Source organism: Trachypithecus francoisi, unplaced genomic scaffold, assembly GCF_009764315.1.
Source record: "Trachypithecus francoisi isolate TF-2019V2 unplaced genomic scaffold, Tfra_2.0 Lachesis_group11, whole genome shotgun sequence".
In the NCBI taxonomy this organism is placed as follows: domain Eukaryota; kingdom Metazoa; phylum Chordata; class Mammalia; order Primates; family Cercopithecidae; genus Trachypithecus; species Trachypithecus francoisi.
In genome coordinates, this window is record NW_022681456.1 from 54,217,786 (window position 1) to 54,234,968 (window position 17,183).

Genomic DNA, 17,183 nt, shown 5'->3' on the forward strand with positions numbered 1-17,183 from the left:
ACACACACACACAGAGTATTATTTATATCAGCCATATAGGGACACATATTCTCCTGGAGCCAGGATACGATGAGAAAAATTAAGAGTTAACCAAGAACTGTCTTTTGCTTAGAAATAACCAATGTTTTATATATATATAGTGCTTTCTACTTGGAGCTTCCACCTAATGTTATCTCATTTGTTTACTCAACAATGTGGCTGTCTCTAATACCCCAGTTTTATAGATGAACAGACTGAGGATCAGAAAGGTTAAAGGCTTCCGATCCAGGCTTTCTGGGGCCAATTGCTGTTCCCTTTCTGCTGCGCCCTGCTGGCTCTCAGGAGAGGGCCTGTTTATGGCTGAGTTGCAACTCCGCTGGAGGCCAAGGAGGCAAGGATAAATGCTGGCATTTTCAGATAGGTATTTATTATTAGGCTTTGCCCTGTAGTAACTGTTAAATCATACCTTAGGTCTGCCTCTTGGCAAGGTCAGGGCACATATAAAGCATTTCTATAAAGTTAAATTCCTGATGGGAGGCTTTTAAGGTTTTTATATTTTAATGAAGTTATTAAAATGAAAGTTCAGACTTGCATAATTCATAAACATTCACTGCCTCTTTTAAAATCTCTTCTACTAAGCTATTTTTTAAAAATTTCAGTGAAATCCTTATAAACATAAAACACTAACATGTCTTTCCGGTAAGATTAGAATAGATTCCTAATTATAGTAACTGGAGATTTGCTGTGATATATTATTGCCCTTTAGGCTAGTTTCATTTGCAATATTTTCACTACATTAAAGACAGTGCCGTAAAATGCAGGAGTGTTTTCTAGAGACACAAATTGAACTGGCAACTTGTAGTAAAAGTAGCTTTCAAATGCTTACTTGTTTTTGTAAAGTCTAGAAATTGGAAAATTCCCTTAAAAATGACTTTCATAGCGGTATATAGTTTAACTTTGACTTTTAGTGACTGTCACAGATCTTTGCAAGTTGTTATCATAATAATGCTGCTGGATTGAGTGTTTTAATGGATTCAAACTCCTGCCAATATAGTTGATGAAAATTTGAAAATCTACAAGCTAATGACTTGCTTTTTTTTTCTTTTTTTTTTTTCTGGTACTCTTTGCAATCAGTCTAGGTTGTTTTTTTAAGCAACACATTTTTAGGTTTTGAACTTAGGGTAATTGCATCTTACTTTAAAATCCTTTCTTATTTAGATGCATAATGACATTGTATAAATGTAACGTCTTACTTCTCAGCAACAGCAGCCAGTAGTAGAAGCCGCAGCAAGTACATTTTAGGAACATTAACAAAATAGAGACTTTCTCCTATTGCTTTACTTTCTCACTGATATGTTGAAACTCTTTGTATTATAGGGATATTAATATTTGATCTGTTTATGTGAGGCAAAGCTTTCTTTTAGTGTGTTACTTACCTTTCAAATTCATTTATGGCATTTATTTGGGAAGAATGACATCTTTACTATATTGTTCCCTATCCAAGAGCATGTTATTTATTTATTTAGGTCTCATTTGAAGTCTTTTGGTGAAGTTATATAGTTTTTCTCATAGTTATATTTATAAGAGAATTACTAAATATACTATGATATGTTCAAACAAAGGGATGCTATGCAACCACTAGATATGGCAGACCGATATGTTGGTCCAAAGGATCTCTATTATATATTGCTAGGTGAAAAATAATTACAGAATAATGTGTTTAAAATCCCATTTTGTAAAATGCATATATATTTGTATATATATATATATATATGTATAGAATTGATATAAGCAGAAAGAATACCTGAAAGGATATAAAATTTCAAATTATTTCCTTGAGTCAATTAACTCTGAGGAATGGGAAAGGATTAGAGGGGTTGATTTGAGTTACTTTTCTACTTATGTATGAAAAGAAGTGGTGGGGTTATGGGTTAACTTTATTTCTTGAGCTTTCCTATAATTTTAAAACTAAAATTCTAGAGAAATATTTAAACACAGTGCTATTTGTGAAAGCATTTGTTTCCTTAATAAGGATATGAAAGTTCATAATATTCTGGACAAATCACAGCTGCATCAGTAGATTACTGAGTAATCTTGCAGTTTCATATGTATATGTAGTATATGTAGCAATTCTGCAAGTGCATTATCACGAAATGTGCATTCGGCTCTTTTTTTTTTGTTAACGGGACACTTTATTAGTTAATTACACCATCATATTGTTGACTGAAATCAGTAGTTTGAAATCTATTAATTTCTTAATCATGTTGCTTTAGTTTTGGGTAAAAGCAGTTTCAGTGGTTCTGAGGATATAAAATAAATGTGCTTATTTCTTTTTTAAAGTTAAATAAAATCATTTATTTCTGAAAGAAAAAATTTATAGAAAGCCTCCTAGTTTTCCAGTCATCACTGAAAATGATGTGCCACCAAACTTAGGCCATTAGTAATTCAAGAAGGCAGTCAGCTGCTATGGTCTTTTGACTTCCTTTGATAAGGAGTTCGTCTTTAAAACAGTGGACAAGTAAGATGCTGAATCATTGCCTTGTCTGTTCATGCTGGGCAAAAGGTGACCAAGGGATCATTCTCTGTCTTTACTTTTTCCCTTGAAAATGCCTTTATGACTGTCATTGAGGTATAACTACAGTAATGTGTGCATTTCTGTGTCACTCTCTTTTATCTCTTGGAGATAGTCTGCTTCTTTTTTCTTTTTTTAACCACTAAAGGTGGTGGGGAGGGGGAAATAAAGGAAGGAAGGAAGTAAAATCTTCTGAAAATGATGGCTAAAATAACCAATTGATTTGAAGAATTCCATTATCTAGTTTTTATTTATGAGCTGCTATTTCTATTATAATAGGATTACTACTGTATGATGCCAAAATAATTGCATTAAGTGATGAAACTAATAAGTCAGATCATTTGGAAGATGAAGATAAAATAATCAGTTAGATTAGCGGAATTTAAAAATTCATAACTGATTGTTTAGGCAGGGTATATTAAAGTCTGTTTCTTCAGCATATATTTTAGGGGCTCTGAGAACAGAGACATAAGTAGTCACAATCCCTGCTCTCAAAGTAGCTCATGCTGCAGCAGGTGGCAAGACTATGGTGAAAAGCGAACAATATCTTCATAACTGAGATTAAGAATAAGGTATTAAGGAACCAAGTAGAAACAGTTTATACTTTTGGAAGCAGAGGTGATTTAATAAAGTACAATTTTTTTTTTTTTTTTTTTTTGAGACAGGGACTCGCTCTGTCACTCAGGCTGGAGTGCAGTGGCACAATCACAGCTCACTTCAGCCTTGACCTCCTGGGCTCGAGAGGTCTTCTCACCTCAGCCTCCCAGTGGCTGGGACCACAGGTGTGCGCTACCATTCCCGGCTAGTATTTTTTTTTTTTAATTTTTTTGTAGAAATGGGGGTCCCACTATGCAGCTCAGGCTGATCTCAAACTCCTGGGCTCAAGCAATCCTCCCACCTTAGCTTGCCAAAGCACTGGGATTACAGGTGTGAGCCACTGCACCTGGCCAGTACAGTTTTTTTTTTGTTTTTTAAGACTGTCTTTGATGTTTCCATTTCTGAGCATTATTGTAGAGTTTGAGACTCAAAACTTTGCATGCTTTTGTCACCTATTATAGGCTTTACTATCAGGAATCTTACAACTTTATAAAAGGTATAAGAAGGAGAAAATAGCACTGACTTTTGCTACATGTTTTTAATAGTTTTATTAGAAACTCCCAGGTATCTCCTGGAGGAACCCACTAAATATAATTTTTAAAAATAGGAATTTGTTGGGGCTCTATTCCTCCCAGTGCATTTACCTGCTAGAAATTCCGACCTTTCTTATTTTTTTTTCTGTTTACTGAATGAAGAGAAGGGAATAGAAGTGTCCAACTCAAGAATGCAAATGTAAGCATTCTGGGTTGGATTAGTGAGATATGCAGCTGTGGGCTATTTATGGTTACCCATGGAAAGGCTTGAGGGGCCCCTACAAGACAACACAAAGGTTTAGAGATGTCTCCTTATAAGCCTATAACACAAAACAGACAATACACTCCTCTCAGTCTTATATTTCAATCTGTTCCATTTCCTAGAGCAACACGTATTTACAACCCAACTGTAAAGTAGTAAAAAAAATTTGACAAAGAATTTTTGAGTAGAAAGGTGCCTTTGAGATCATCCCGAATAGCTGTCCCTTTTATCTATTCTCTTTCAAACATCAAGGTGACTTCCTGATTCTAGTATTGTGGGATGTGATAAATAGGTAGGTATTACTCTAGCTCTACCCTTCAAGATTTTCAGACTTTCATCATATCCTTGTTCAGCCTTCCTTTTCCAGACCACAAAGTCCCACTGTTCCTAGCCTGTCCTCACACACAGCCCCTTCATCCCTCTATTGTAGCTGCCGTCCTCCAGCAGATAGTCATCTAACACCACTGTCTTTCCTGAGGTGGACAACCAAAACTCTGTGTATTGTACACACGAATGAGCTCTGGACTTGGACAAAGGTAGGGGATTTTCCCTCCCTTTTATTTATAAAATCTTCTGTGACAACATCAAGACTTTTTGGGGGTAGCAAAAAAGACACATTCACTTGGTGAATGTCTTCAATGGATGGTTCTATGTGATGTTTTTCTTGATTTATAATTGATCTTATTACTCCGTACTCTAAATTGGGTCATGTTTTCCCTTCAGTGTATTATTTTTTAGCTTGACCCAAATGAAGCACATCTACCACATTTTTTGGCTTACTCAGCTTAGCTAGATTTTAAAAATTTACCCACTGAGCTTTGCATTTCAATGGCTGGAAACATTTATCTTACCTTCAGAATTACGAGTTTTAAGGTGACTGGTGAAAGGGCCTTAGAACAGACCTCCCTGTTTCTACTTCTTCATCCGTAGATTTCTCGTTAACATTATCTAGCTGAGGTGTATTTTCCTGGTAAGTTGTCTATTGCAATTCAAATTTCTTTAATTTTAATATTTATATATGTAATTTTGACCCAAAGAGTGCCATAACAATTTACAGGGGTAGTAAGCTTTTGCACTCCTACATCATACTGCCCCTCTCGCAATAATATCACGTACTCCTTTATAGAATTAGCCCTTGCTAAAATTTAGTTGTAAGTAAAAATTTTCTTTAATCTCTAAAGGCATCCAAATCCCTTAAACTTGGACTCTCTTCCACCATGTTCGGCAGCCTCTCTTCTGCACCTGTATAGATACAGCTGAAATATCACTGTTTTGTGTCTCATCCTTTTTTGTGTATGAAGAATAAGTCACTAAAAATAACATACCAATCTGTGCATTAGGAAGAAACTGATACAGTCCTTTCCAGAATAAAAATCATTGATGACTATTCAATGTCTGGTGTTATGGACTTGTTGATCTCACCTTTGCTGTCTAAGTAGCCAAAGAACTAATTAAACAGTCAACCAACTGATTTATGTTAGTGAGTTCCATGATAGAATTTTAGTTCGAGTATAGAGGATATTTGGAATCAGGTCACTTTTGGACATCTTTCAAACTGCAGCATGTAGTTACCCACCTGTTCTCCAGGTTGAACCTGCTGAGCAATGATAAGGACCTAGACATCATGTTTTATTCATTGGAGTCTGAAGACAGTCTGCTTGGGTTGACATCCTAGCTCTGTCAAATAGTAATCCTGTGACCTCGGGCAAGTTATGTACCTCTCTGTCCTTCAGTTCCATCATCAATAAAATCACATTAAAAATAGTATCTACCTCATAGGGTTGTAATGGAGATTAAATCAGCCATATGTAAAGCATTTAGAACAGTGTCTGGCTCACATTCTGCTATACAAGTGTCTGCTGTTTTTGCTCATATTCCCAAAGATTGGTATGGTGCCTGGCACAAAGGAGTTTTCACATGATGTTTGTTGACTGATTGGATATATACCTGCTGGCTAAAGAATTTACTTAGGAGTTTTTGGGCTAACTGTTCTGAACAAATACATTGTAGTCTATCACTTATTTCTCTTGATTTCATGTCTGCTCATTTCTCTAAAACTGTTAGTCCTTCAGGCATAGCATTTCTATCCATTCTGTGGAAACGAGTAACTGTGCCTGGGTCCCAACTTGTACCGGGCTTGGCTATAATCCTTTCTAATTACTCATTTTCTAGAAAGATCCAGTTTCAAGACTTGTCATTTGTTTTTTAGACCAATCTGTTCACGTTTTAGGAATTTAGATTATTTTATCAATATTGTAGTTAAGCATTTTGAAGTGTCCCAGAATTGATATTATATTGTAACATTCATGCCTAAAATTATGATGAAGCTTCTGACATCACAGCCAACTTATTATGCATATTCCTGTTCCATTAGCTCAATAAGATGCCAGTTTATTTGCATATTATTGCTTGACCCTGATATCATGGCCAATTAATTTGCATATCCCTATCTAATTGGTTCAGATAAGTTTTTGCCATTTTATTTATTGGCCTGGCTCCCAGACTAGTGGCTTTTAGTTCAAATCAATTGAATTTGGAGTGTTTTTCTTTGTTGTGCTTTCAGCACCAGTGTAAGGACAGATAAGGGTGGTAGTCAAGGATATTAGGAAATAGCTTCAGAATGTACAAAGGAAACATCTATTGCTTTTATTTCTTCTTTCAGTGGAGGAGACTCAAGAAAAAAAGATAATAATTTAGACATGTGGGCAAGGTATTTTTCAGGGAAGAGGATACTGGACTGATGAAAGAAATAGAACTTCTTATTTGAGGAAATTCCATTATATAAAGCAAAAGATGTATTCTATGTTACTGACAAAAAAAAAAAAAACACAAAATTCTAACTTGGAACTTGGCTTGACCTAGGCCTCAGTTAAAATTATGACATAGTGTTTTAAGCCTCTGAAGTATAGTTTTCAAATTTAAGATGCATACAAATAACATAGGTATGTGTGTATGGATGGGGAGGACCTGTTTAAAATGCAATTTCCAGGTGCCCACCCCTAGATATTCAATTACAGCTTGGTTTGAATTAGTCCTTGAAATCTTAGTTTTTAATAAGTACCTGAGGTGATTTTGATGGGGTTATGCAAAATATCACATGTTGATAAATACTGCCTGAGGGAAGGACCTACCTCTGCTGGTTCATGGTTTCTCCTTGGAATCTAGTAGTTACCTGAGGTTGGGTGAGTTGCTCTTTCCTAAATGATCTCAAATATTTAAATCTGGCTGCATTTCCCAAATTACATTTCTAGGACAGTAGAAAAGGAGATAGAGAAAAGACAAACCCACGAGTAACATTTAAAAAATGGTATTTTCCAGAAAACAGAGTGTGTGTGGGTGGCAGGAGAGGGACAGGGTAAATTTTGCTGGCCTAAGTCACAGTAGCTAATTCACACACTGGCAGTGTGACATATAGTGATGGCGACTCCTTCATCACCACGAGTCCCCTGTTCCCTCTCTATCATTTCCCTCAAGTAGTTGCTGCCACTTTCAAACATTTCATTTCCCTTTTCTTTTGGAGACTTAGATGTTTTAGGGGAACTCTTCTACAGCTCCAAATGTTGCCTTTCACAGTACAGATTTCATTTCATAGTGACAAGGCAGGACCAGGGATGGCCAGGAAGAGGACTAGGGATGGGGCAAAGAACAGAGAGTGAAAGGGACAGAAAAATGATGAAGGAGAACACTTTGCAACCATCGTTGACCTGATCCCACCTCCTAGCCACCCCGCTAGCTCCTTGATGTTCAGGAGGCTGCTGGAATAGCTACATGTGATTTCAGCCCTTTACCATATGGGTTTCCAGGTTGCTCCCATGCTTGACATACTTTTGTTATGTTCCCCACTCCCCCAATTTAGGTGAATGCAAACCACATCAAAGGCCTGTACGCTTTCTACCCTTGTTGATTTTCCATGGCTACTAGCAGTACAAACACAGAAAGAGGTTTCAAAAGAACTACATGCTAGCTTCAGGGAATGGAAGGAAGTATAACAGGTCTGTGAGACCACATTCTGTTTCATATTGGGCCCAGCAAGAAGAGGAATCTGCCAGAAACCACAAGTGAAGCAAGAAAATCAATTTGTGGTTCTGAGAAGGCAAGAAAGGGGCTGCCCTGGAGCTATTTGACTAGGAGAATCCATAAGGGTTTACACTTACGAACATTTTCCCCAGTCTCCAAGAATCTCTCCATCTCCAACAATCCATGAAGACTCCATTTCTAGTCTTCTCTACCGTGAGGACCTCATCTTGATGTTTTGGCTTTGGGCAAGGAAGGCACCTCACGCAGGTAAGAGCTGAGGAATCCTCATTCTCTCCCATCTTGAAGGTAGGGGTGTGGGCAAGGCTGAATGCTATATTGGAAGGTCCTCTGCATTGAGAACAGGGGGATCTGAACTTCAGTCCTACCCTCAAGTCAGCTGACATCAAATGTCAGTAGCGATAAGAGCAATTGCAAGTAATGAACACCCCCATCTGTGTGCCACATGCAGGAAGATAGTTTATGGATACTGTCTAATGCCTCTAAGCTTCAGTTTTCTCACTGGTAAAATAAGAATGTCATCTTCAGAAACTACCTCACGGTGCTATCATGAGAACCACATGAGAAAACCAAGTTAAAAAAGATTTCTAAATAGAAACTGTTCTCTAATTGATAATGTGACTTTTTAACAGTCAAAAATAATTCTCAGATTGAAGTAGAAAAACAGAATTTCTACTGAATAGATCAAATTTAAAAGCTATAATCACTTCAATTTTTGCTGATTTTAAAGTTTAGTGTTTCCTTCTTTAAACAGCCATGTCCTTAAACAGAAAACTTTCAGAATTTCATTTAATTTACAATAGAAAGCCTAAACTAAACTTACAGTATTGACATTCCTCATTAAAGCTGTACTCAGAAGTGTCAAATTTCTGAGATGACAAAAAACAAAGCGAAACACCAAACTTGAGGAAAGTAATTGCTGGGACACAAATAGGGACAAGAAGCAAAGTATCTGATTAGTCTCTGACTTGGGAGTTTACACAGGTATAAATTTAAGAATAAAAGTTACATACTTTAGCTTAAAACTATGAGACACACAGCCTCATGCCTTTGGGAATCCTCAACGTTTCCAATGCCTTCACTTTGACCTCTTTATTCTCTTCCCCAATTTTCCCAAGTAGAAAACATTTATTGTTTGAAGGAAGATTTACTCCACACAGAGATGTGTAAAAGTCAACGAAGCTATTGAGACATGTTTACTAGGCAAAAGGCTTGATTCTTTCCAAGTACAAGGCAAAAAATCCTACATGTATTCTACAGCACCAACTTGCTCCTGAAGAACAGTCTTGCGGCCTGCAAGATTCAAGATCTCAATACAAATACAATCATGCACTGTGTAACCACATTTCAGTCAAGGATGGACTGCCTATATAATGGTGGTCCCATAAGATTATGATACTGTATTTTTATGGTGCCTTCTCTATTTTTAGATACATAAATACAATTGCCTACAGTATTCATTATTGTAACGTGTAGATTGGTAGCCTAGGAGCAATAAGCCATACCACATAGCTTAGGTGTGCAATAGGCTGCCGAATCTAGGTTTGTGTTTATGATGTTTGTGCAATGATCAAATAACCTAATGACACATTTCTCAAAATGTGTGCCTGTCGTTAATCAACACGACTGCAGTTAAATTCAGAAATCCTCACTGTTGCTCACAAGCACTTGAAAGTTGGGATATTAAGAATGCAAGTGCAAGAATCTACAGTAGAGATGTGTATAGTCCAATTAAGCTTGTCACTGTAAAGTATGAAGGGCTGGGATTTGCATCTTTTGGCATATGGATATACAATGGAGGCAAAATCTTTGTGTAATTGATTGCATTTTGAATGAATACTGTAGGAAGGAAACAACCTTGTTGGAGAGCAATAAGAAAATTATTTTACATATGTTTCCATGTTTTATTTTCTCAAATGTTTTGTTAATTATCTTAATTCACTATAGTGTCTATGCAAAACATGGGCCTACTGATACGTTTGCCTGAATTAATCAGCTAATTTCATCAAACAATCAGATAAACTTTTTACCCATTGAAGCAAGTAATTGGTTAAATCATCCATTGGTTGCTTTCCCATGTTGCATATTTAGCCCAAGATTTGATAAAATTACTAATAGAAATGACTACAATAGTATTTAGTGAGCACTTAGTTGTGCCAAGCCCTGTGCTTTCATTTAATTCTCATAGCATCATCAACAAAGTCCTCTCATTATTCCCACTTTATAGATAATGCAGCTGAGGCTTAGAAGAGTTAAATAAATAACTTGTGCAATGTCAAATTGCTAGTTAGTGGCAGATGGAGTTTAAACTCTGGCAAAACAACCCACTTTGGTTCCAATTAACTAGTCATTTCCAGCAAATGTACTTTGGCATTTGAATTACCTAGAATGATCTTATTATATAATTTTGGTCTCCTCGTACATCGGTCAACTTACTTTGAGACAGACCATCCAAGTGCTTAAAGTTATTTTAATGGTAAGTGGGTTAGACACATTTGAAATGCAAGAGTTGTTTTTTCAGGCCATAGCTCCTTTGTAAATAATTCATTATTCATTCAGCAGCTATGCTTAGTGCTACCCGTCACTGAGAGCATTGTGGGAGGGATAAATACAGAACACAGTCTAGTGAGAGAGAAGCATGATGTTTGAGGGGTGTAAACAAACGGCTAGCGGCATTTTAAAAAAGGTAAAGATTTGTTCTACTGGGATGGATCTTAAAACCATGAGGTCTTAAGACCTCATGAGTGGGTGGCATTTCAGCAACAACCTGGAAGAAGTGAAAAAAGTGAGCCATGAGGTATCTGTTCTCTCTCCCAGACACCCCATGGCTGTTCTGTCTCCCAGATGCCCCATGGCTATTCTCTCTCCCAGACACCCCATGGCTCAATTCTTTCACTTCTTCCAGGTTGTTGCTGAAATGCCACCTACTCATGAGGTCTTCCCTAAACCCCATTTAAGATGAATCCCCAATATTCCTTATCCTACTTCCTGCTTGACTGCTCCATAGCACCTGTTACCTCTTGGTAGACTCCTGCTTTTGCTATCTGTTGGTTTATTTTCTGTCTCCCTGCATTAGGATGCAAGCTGCAGGAAGGGAGGGTCTTTGCACTGTTTTATCCACTAATGTAAACCTAGTGCTCAGAACAATGCTGACTTAAAGTAGGGACACAATATATGTTTATTGAATGAATGGAGGAGATAATACTTAAGCTGGGCCCAAAGAATGGGTAGAATTGGCTAGACATTGTTGGCAGGAAGAGAATTCCAGGTAAAGGAAATGACCTAAGCAAGTAATGGAGGCAAAAAGTTGTATAGTTTGTTTGCAAAATAGTGTGCTGGTCAATTTGTTGAAAATGAGATATGGCATGACATAGGCTGGATGTATCTACAGTACATATACTTAAGTGAAGAGACTGATTATGGCTTAATTCCACAGGCAGTGAGGAGCCCTTAAAATTAGGGCTTTTTAGCTGGACAAGGTCAGGAGATCGAGATCATCCTGGCTAACACGGTGAAACCCCGTCTACTAAAAATACAAAAAACTAGCTGGGCGAGGTGGCAGGCGCCTGTAGTCCCAACTACTCGAGAGGCTGAGGCAGAAAAATGGTGTGAACCCAGGAGGCAGAGCTTGCAGTGAGCTGAGATCCAGCCACTGCACTCCAGCCTGGGCGACAGAGCGAGACTCTGTCTCAAAAAAAAAAAAAGAAAGAAAAAAAGAAATATCTATCTATGGTGATGGGAACTCATTTCTGGGACCCTGGAAGAAGCCAGGACAAATGAGGGGCCCTGAAGCTTTTCTGGCTTCATGGTAAAACTGCTCTGGAATTCTGCTGAAGCATATAGGATGCCTTAGGAAGACTAGCAGAGTACTAGACATAGGTGATGAGGGGATGGTTGGCATGGACATTTGGGATAAAGCATAAGAGAGAGGATACAAAGAAATCATGTCATGATAGTTGGCTGTTGAACCAAAGGAGAGGGAAATGTTAAAAGTGTCTGAAGTTACCTTAGGATACTAAGTAATAATCTGGGAGTGAACTGTTATTGTAGTTAAAAATTTCTCTGCATGTTTTTCATTTATAGTCACATTAAATACTCTATATTTCTAGAGAACACTGTGCTCTTTGCTTTACATTTGCTTTGTTACACTACTAGGCACAATAAAAACAGCAAGTTATTAAATAGGGTCTTAATGACATGAAAGAATTAGTACAGCTTCCCCAGATGACTTATTTATAAAGGGAAATAAAGTTAGGTACCAGGAGAATTTGGCTGACAAATTAGTGGGTAAATGAGGGGAAGCTCAGCTGTAGCACTTTTTAGCTGTTATGCTTTAGAATAAAAAATCACCATGCTGCCTTAGGATGACCTTTTAAAGTTTGCAATATTTTTATTAAAGAAAGCATTGAATAACCAGTAATGTTGGTTGTAATTCCACAGCCATGAACAATGACAACTGCAGTCAATTTATGATGACCTTGTGGCATATCAAGAAAATTCCTCACACTTTAATGATTTAGCAGAAAATTAAAAATATAATTGATTTAATCATACGGAGAAGAAAAACTATGTTCAACCGTGGAAGTGACAAGTCCTTGAGCTGACTTTGCTTTTGAGGCAGGGTATACGTTATTCACTATGTTTTACTGAGATTGGGTTGTATAGAACTTTAAATCCCCACATCTCTCCTATCCTCAGCGTAAGCTGTGGAATTAAATGCATTACCATCGGGGTTCACTCTCAAACAGAGATTTCATTATGCATATATGTTGAAATACCATGTCTTTAATAAATGGTATTGTAGGAACTATGTTAGGCTATCAAATACCTAATAAATAAGTCTCAGAGAAAACATTATTTTTTATATCGTGGGTGAATTTTGACCAAAAACCCCCTCCACGCTCAACAAAATTATAATCTGTCATAATCACTCCCTTTCAGAAAAGAGGCAAACATTTTCAGCTTTCAATGCCATCAAAAAGACAATGGATACTTTGGCTCCAAAGAAGGAAAATAGATTTCATCTTCTATGCCAATTCCTATAAATTGAGAGTGGCTTCCTGGGGCACTGTGTTGGGATGAATTCTGAGACTGCTTCCAGGCTCCGTAGGAAAGAGAACTGTGATCAATTAAGGAGTGGGGAGTCGCAGCATGTGCGCCATGCATTTGGTATCCACGATGAGACAGCATTTGAAAAAAATCAATAAACACCGCAGGCTTACCAGATAAGCCACCCACATCCATCTTCTTCAGGTTCTTTGCCTCCAGAATGACAACAGTCAGCTTACCAGCAGTAGGTACGTAGCGAAGGGAGAAGCAGATATCACCCAATTTCTCTTGCTAAGAAAACCAATAAGAAAGCATTAGTAATTTTTCAAATACAAGTAAATAGAGTTTTAACATATATATTGTAAATTCTTCAAGAGGAGGATTATGTTGGTTAGAATTTGAAAATTTTAGATCCATTGGCATTTACACAGTGGCCTTTCATTGACTAAGGTATCAAGAGTAGTAACAGCTTTTATTCTTTTTTAAGACCATCTATTTCAGTTTTTAACAAATATCATCTATACTTTAATGTTCATCAAAATATATCTATAATTGAATGTTGCAGGAAATGAGAACAACATGACTTTTAAAGAGAGTCTGTGCTCTGAATAGCACTGCAAAACTCTTGGCAAAATTTTCATACTTTTATTAAATAACTTTGAAAAAAGCCTAACACTTTAGTCTAATCAATCTACCTAAATTTTTGTCCTTTTACATTTCAAATAGGATTACCTCTAATACTCTATATTTAGGTTTTTGGGAAAAAGACTTGCATTTGTGTTTCATTAAATTCTGTTTGTTGATGAGAAATTCTGAATTCTTGATAGCTGAAATGTAACAAAGGATAAGGTTTTGCATTTTTAGTATTACTCATCTTAAGTGAGGTCTAACTTTTTTTCCTAATCCTAAAAATCTGAGCAGCAGGCTAGAAAATGGAAATCCATATTAACACAATGCAAATGCATCTCATAACTTCTCATGTTATTCCGCTGATACCATACTGTAGGCCCAAAGAACATTCAACAGTCCTGTACTCAGGCGTTTTTGAACAACTGATCAAGTGTTTACAATGATGATGGTATAGGGAATTTCACATTTTTTCGGAAAAGATTCCTACTGATTATCCTACCTTAAGTTTTTTATTTTCTAGGGTGATTAATTAAGAACTATATTATTGTTCAACATAAGTAGAATTTGCATTCACATTTATAAGCATGAGATAGAGATAGAGAGAGAGTGCAAGAGAGAGAGTTTGTTGTAAGCCTCCCAGATACTGGAGGCTCTAGAGTGCTTTTTGACATGGAGGATGGCAAATCAGGACTTATTTTAGTGTTTCCCACAATGAAATGTGAATTCCGATGCTATAGAAGGCAACAGTTATGTCAGACTTCTGCAGATAGACTTTTAACATAGGAATGAGCTACAGAAGGCCATATACTAAGGCACTTTCAAGTTATACTCTTATTGTGACTATATGTGTCTTTATCTATAACTTGACATACGTGTTAAGTCAGCCAGAGTCTCCAGTGTGGAAATAGGCACCTAGATGTAATTTAACAGGTAAGAAAATGTAATTCCCCCCTCTTTTTTTGGGGGGGGGGTGTATTCGTTATATCCATTTTTCAAAAGAGAAAGGTTGTAATTTATCTATAATTGAGAGGTAATACATTCAATGTGTGAGGGAGAAATAGTGTCTCTTTCTGCTAAAGTAATGTCTGTGCTGGAGACATCACCATATATGTTTATGGCTCCAAGTCTTTCATTTCTTGAGTCCCCATAGCATTTTACCATACATCTCTATGTTACTAAGAACTCTGTTTTTGTCTTAGTGTGTATATGTCTTAATTCTCCCACATGACTGTAAACTCCTTGAAGACAGGATCCATGATTAAATTATCACTTTCCACACAGTTTCAAAACTTAAATAAGTGGAAACTTTAGAAAATACCTGTGTTGAATTATCTAGGTCATAACCCCCTTCCATTAATATAAATAATAAAGAGTTACTTCTAATGTGCTGAATTCACCTGATGTGCCTACACACTCTTAGGAATTAATTTATACAACAGGAGAGGCTAGTGGAATAAATTACTCTTCAGAGTCTCTGAAAATAAAGAATGGGAGACAATATCATGGAAATTAATATAAAATATGGACAAATTTATCTGAACTGTATGGGACAAGAGAAATGTAAATGAACAAAATTGCTGTTCAAAATGCTCATTAGGAGGAGGGCCTTCCCCACCCCCCCAAGAATTCTGTCTATTTTCCGCAATAGCCTCCTTGGGGAACTGATTGTGTTGCAGGTTCAGGTTACTCTAACTGTTCTAATTAGGGATTTCAGACATCACTGCTCTCTCTTAAATAACATCTCCCTTTATGGGCCATAATCTAAATCTATGATTAATTTAGGGGCATTGCAATTGTGTTAAACAGAGAAATGTCACAAATGTCTTTCTTCCAATATCTTTTTATTCCTCAATCTTATGACACATAGGAGATGTAAAATATTTTACATAATATTTATTTTCAGAAGAGAGTATTTGTACCATTTGAAAAAGCATGCTGGAAGCGGAGAACCTGTGATGTTACTTATAATTTTAAAGTTATGAGATGGGGGAAGAATGAGTGTTTGAAAGAAAAATACGGGCATTTTGGGAGAAAAAAATGAAAAAGTGCTTTTTTAAAGCACCCTTTACAGATCTACATTTGCTTCATTAGTTTAAGAACTTTAACATGTAAAATTTCATTTGCTCATAAAATTATCATAATTGATACACCAAATTGAATGTGTAGTTTATATTAATTAACTGAAGTTACTTTTCAAAAAGTTTTAACATTGTATTACTTCTGGATCTCCAAAATATTTGAAAGCTAGCCCTTGATTTTCCTGAAATTTGTGTCCTTTATGGGCATCAACAAGATAGAGAAAAACTCATTTCCAGGAAATGGCAAGGAAAATACCCAGTTTATACTAACCTTTGTCTTGTTAGTGAAGTTTTTGGAGGTTTAAGTATTTGCTTTACCTAAGGCTCTAAGAATCAGCTTTAATAATTGCCTACCAAAAGTTTGAAAATTAGGGCAGCTTTCTTTTGCCAATCTAGGTTTGATCCTAGATTAATTGATTTAGGACATTTGCAGATATGATTGTCATGTGTTTCTCACATGTTGTGGAGGATGAGGGACTTGAAGTTCATGTGAAACAAGACCTAGAATATGCATCCTGGGGAGGCCCTGATACTGCCTGCAAGAAGGACATTCATGGCAGGACGATCTGGACTTCTGTGTCATCCCCACAAGGTGTGTTCTAATCTGCCCCAGTCAAAACAAGGCTTGTGTTTGTGGCTTATATAGTAAGCCAGTGTTGTTACCCTGAATCAGATTTAAAGACTCATGCCAGTATGAATTTTTGGAAGCAAATATTTTCATTTCCTCAGTGAAGTCTTTCATTGAACTTCTGTGATGAGAAGAAAAGCACTTCTGACCCTAGAGTCTTGTTCTAGCATGTGAAGGTTTTACTGTATCTCTTGTCCATCAACATAGAGGAATTAGAAGAACCCAATAGTTTTAAATGAAGAGTTTTACATCAAACTCTAATTTCATAGTTTTGGCATGCCAGTTTGGCAGAAAGATGGCTGCGTAGTAATTTATAAACATTTAATATAAATATTTTATTTATCACTCTAAAGTTCTAGAAACCAAGGTTTTCTAAATTAAAAAGAAAGTATTTCTTTGGTGGGATTATGGTGATGGAGACTAAAAGGGTTCTTGGAAAATTTGCAAAGAAAAAAAGAAGATACCCAAATCAGATCCTTGCTGCTCCTTGACAATTTTGTCTGCTTTTTTTCTAGAATAGCCCTGTGAACTAGGTACTGTTATGTCCATTTTATATATAAAGACTTTGAGACTCAGAGGGTGTAGGTTACATAGCTGTCTCAGAGAGGAACTGGGGCAAACTCTTTTGACTCAAAATCATGAGTTTTCTTTACTAGTACACTGCTGTCTGGAATGATAGAAACTAATATTCCAGTTGGCCATCCACTTGGTTATTCCACTATTATTTTATATCTGTAACTAAATTAATGTTTAATACCAATCCCTCCCCTCAACTATTCTTTCCAACATCCTTCTGTCAGGGTCACTAACGAATCTCAAT

The 17,183-nt window shown here is 36.6% G+C and overlaps 1 protein-coding gene across 5 annotated transcripts in view; it reads right to left on the reverse strand.

Annotated features, from left to right (window-relative positions):
- SYT1 (synaptotagmin 1) overlaps nt 1–17,183 on the reverse strand; it is a 605,736-nt gene that overhangs the window by 95,458 nt on the left and 493,095 nt on the right. For all 5 annotated transcript variants that reach the window (XM_033221176.1, XM_033221179.1, XM_033221177.1 and 2 more), the window contains one exon: nt 13,201–13,318. In XM_033221176.1, coding sequence (XP_033077067.1) covers nt 13,201–13,318 — 118 coding nt within the window. The remainder of the gene's footprint in view (nt 1–13,200; nt 13,319–17,183) is intronic.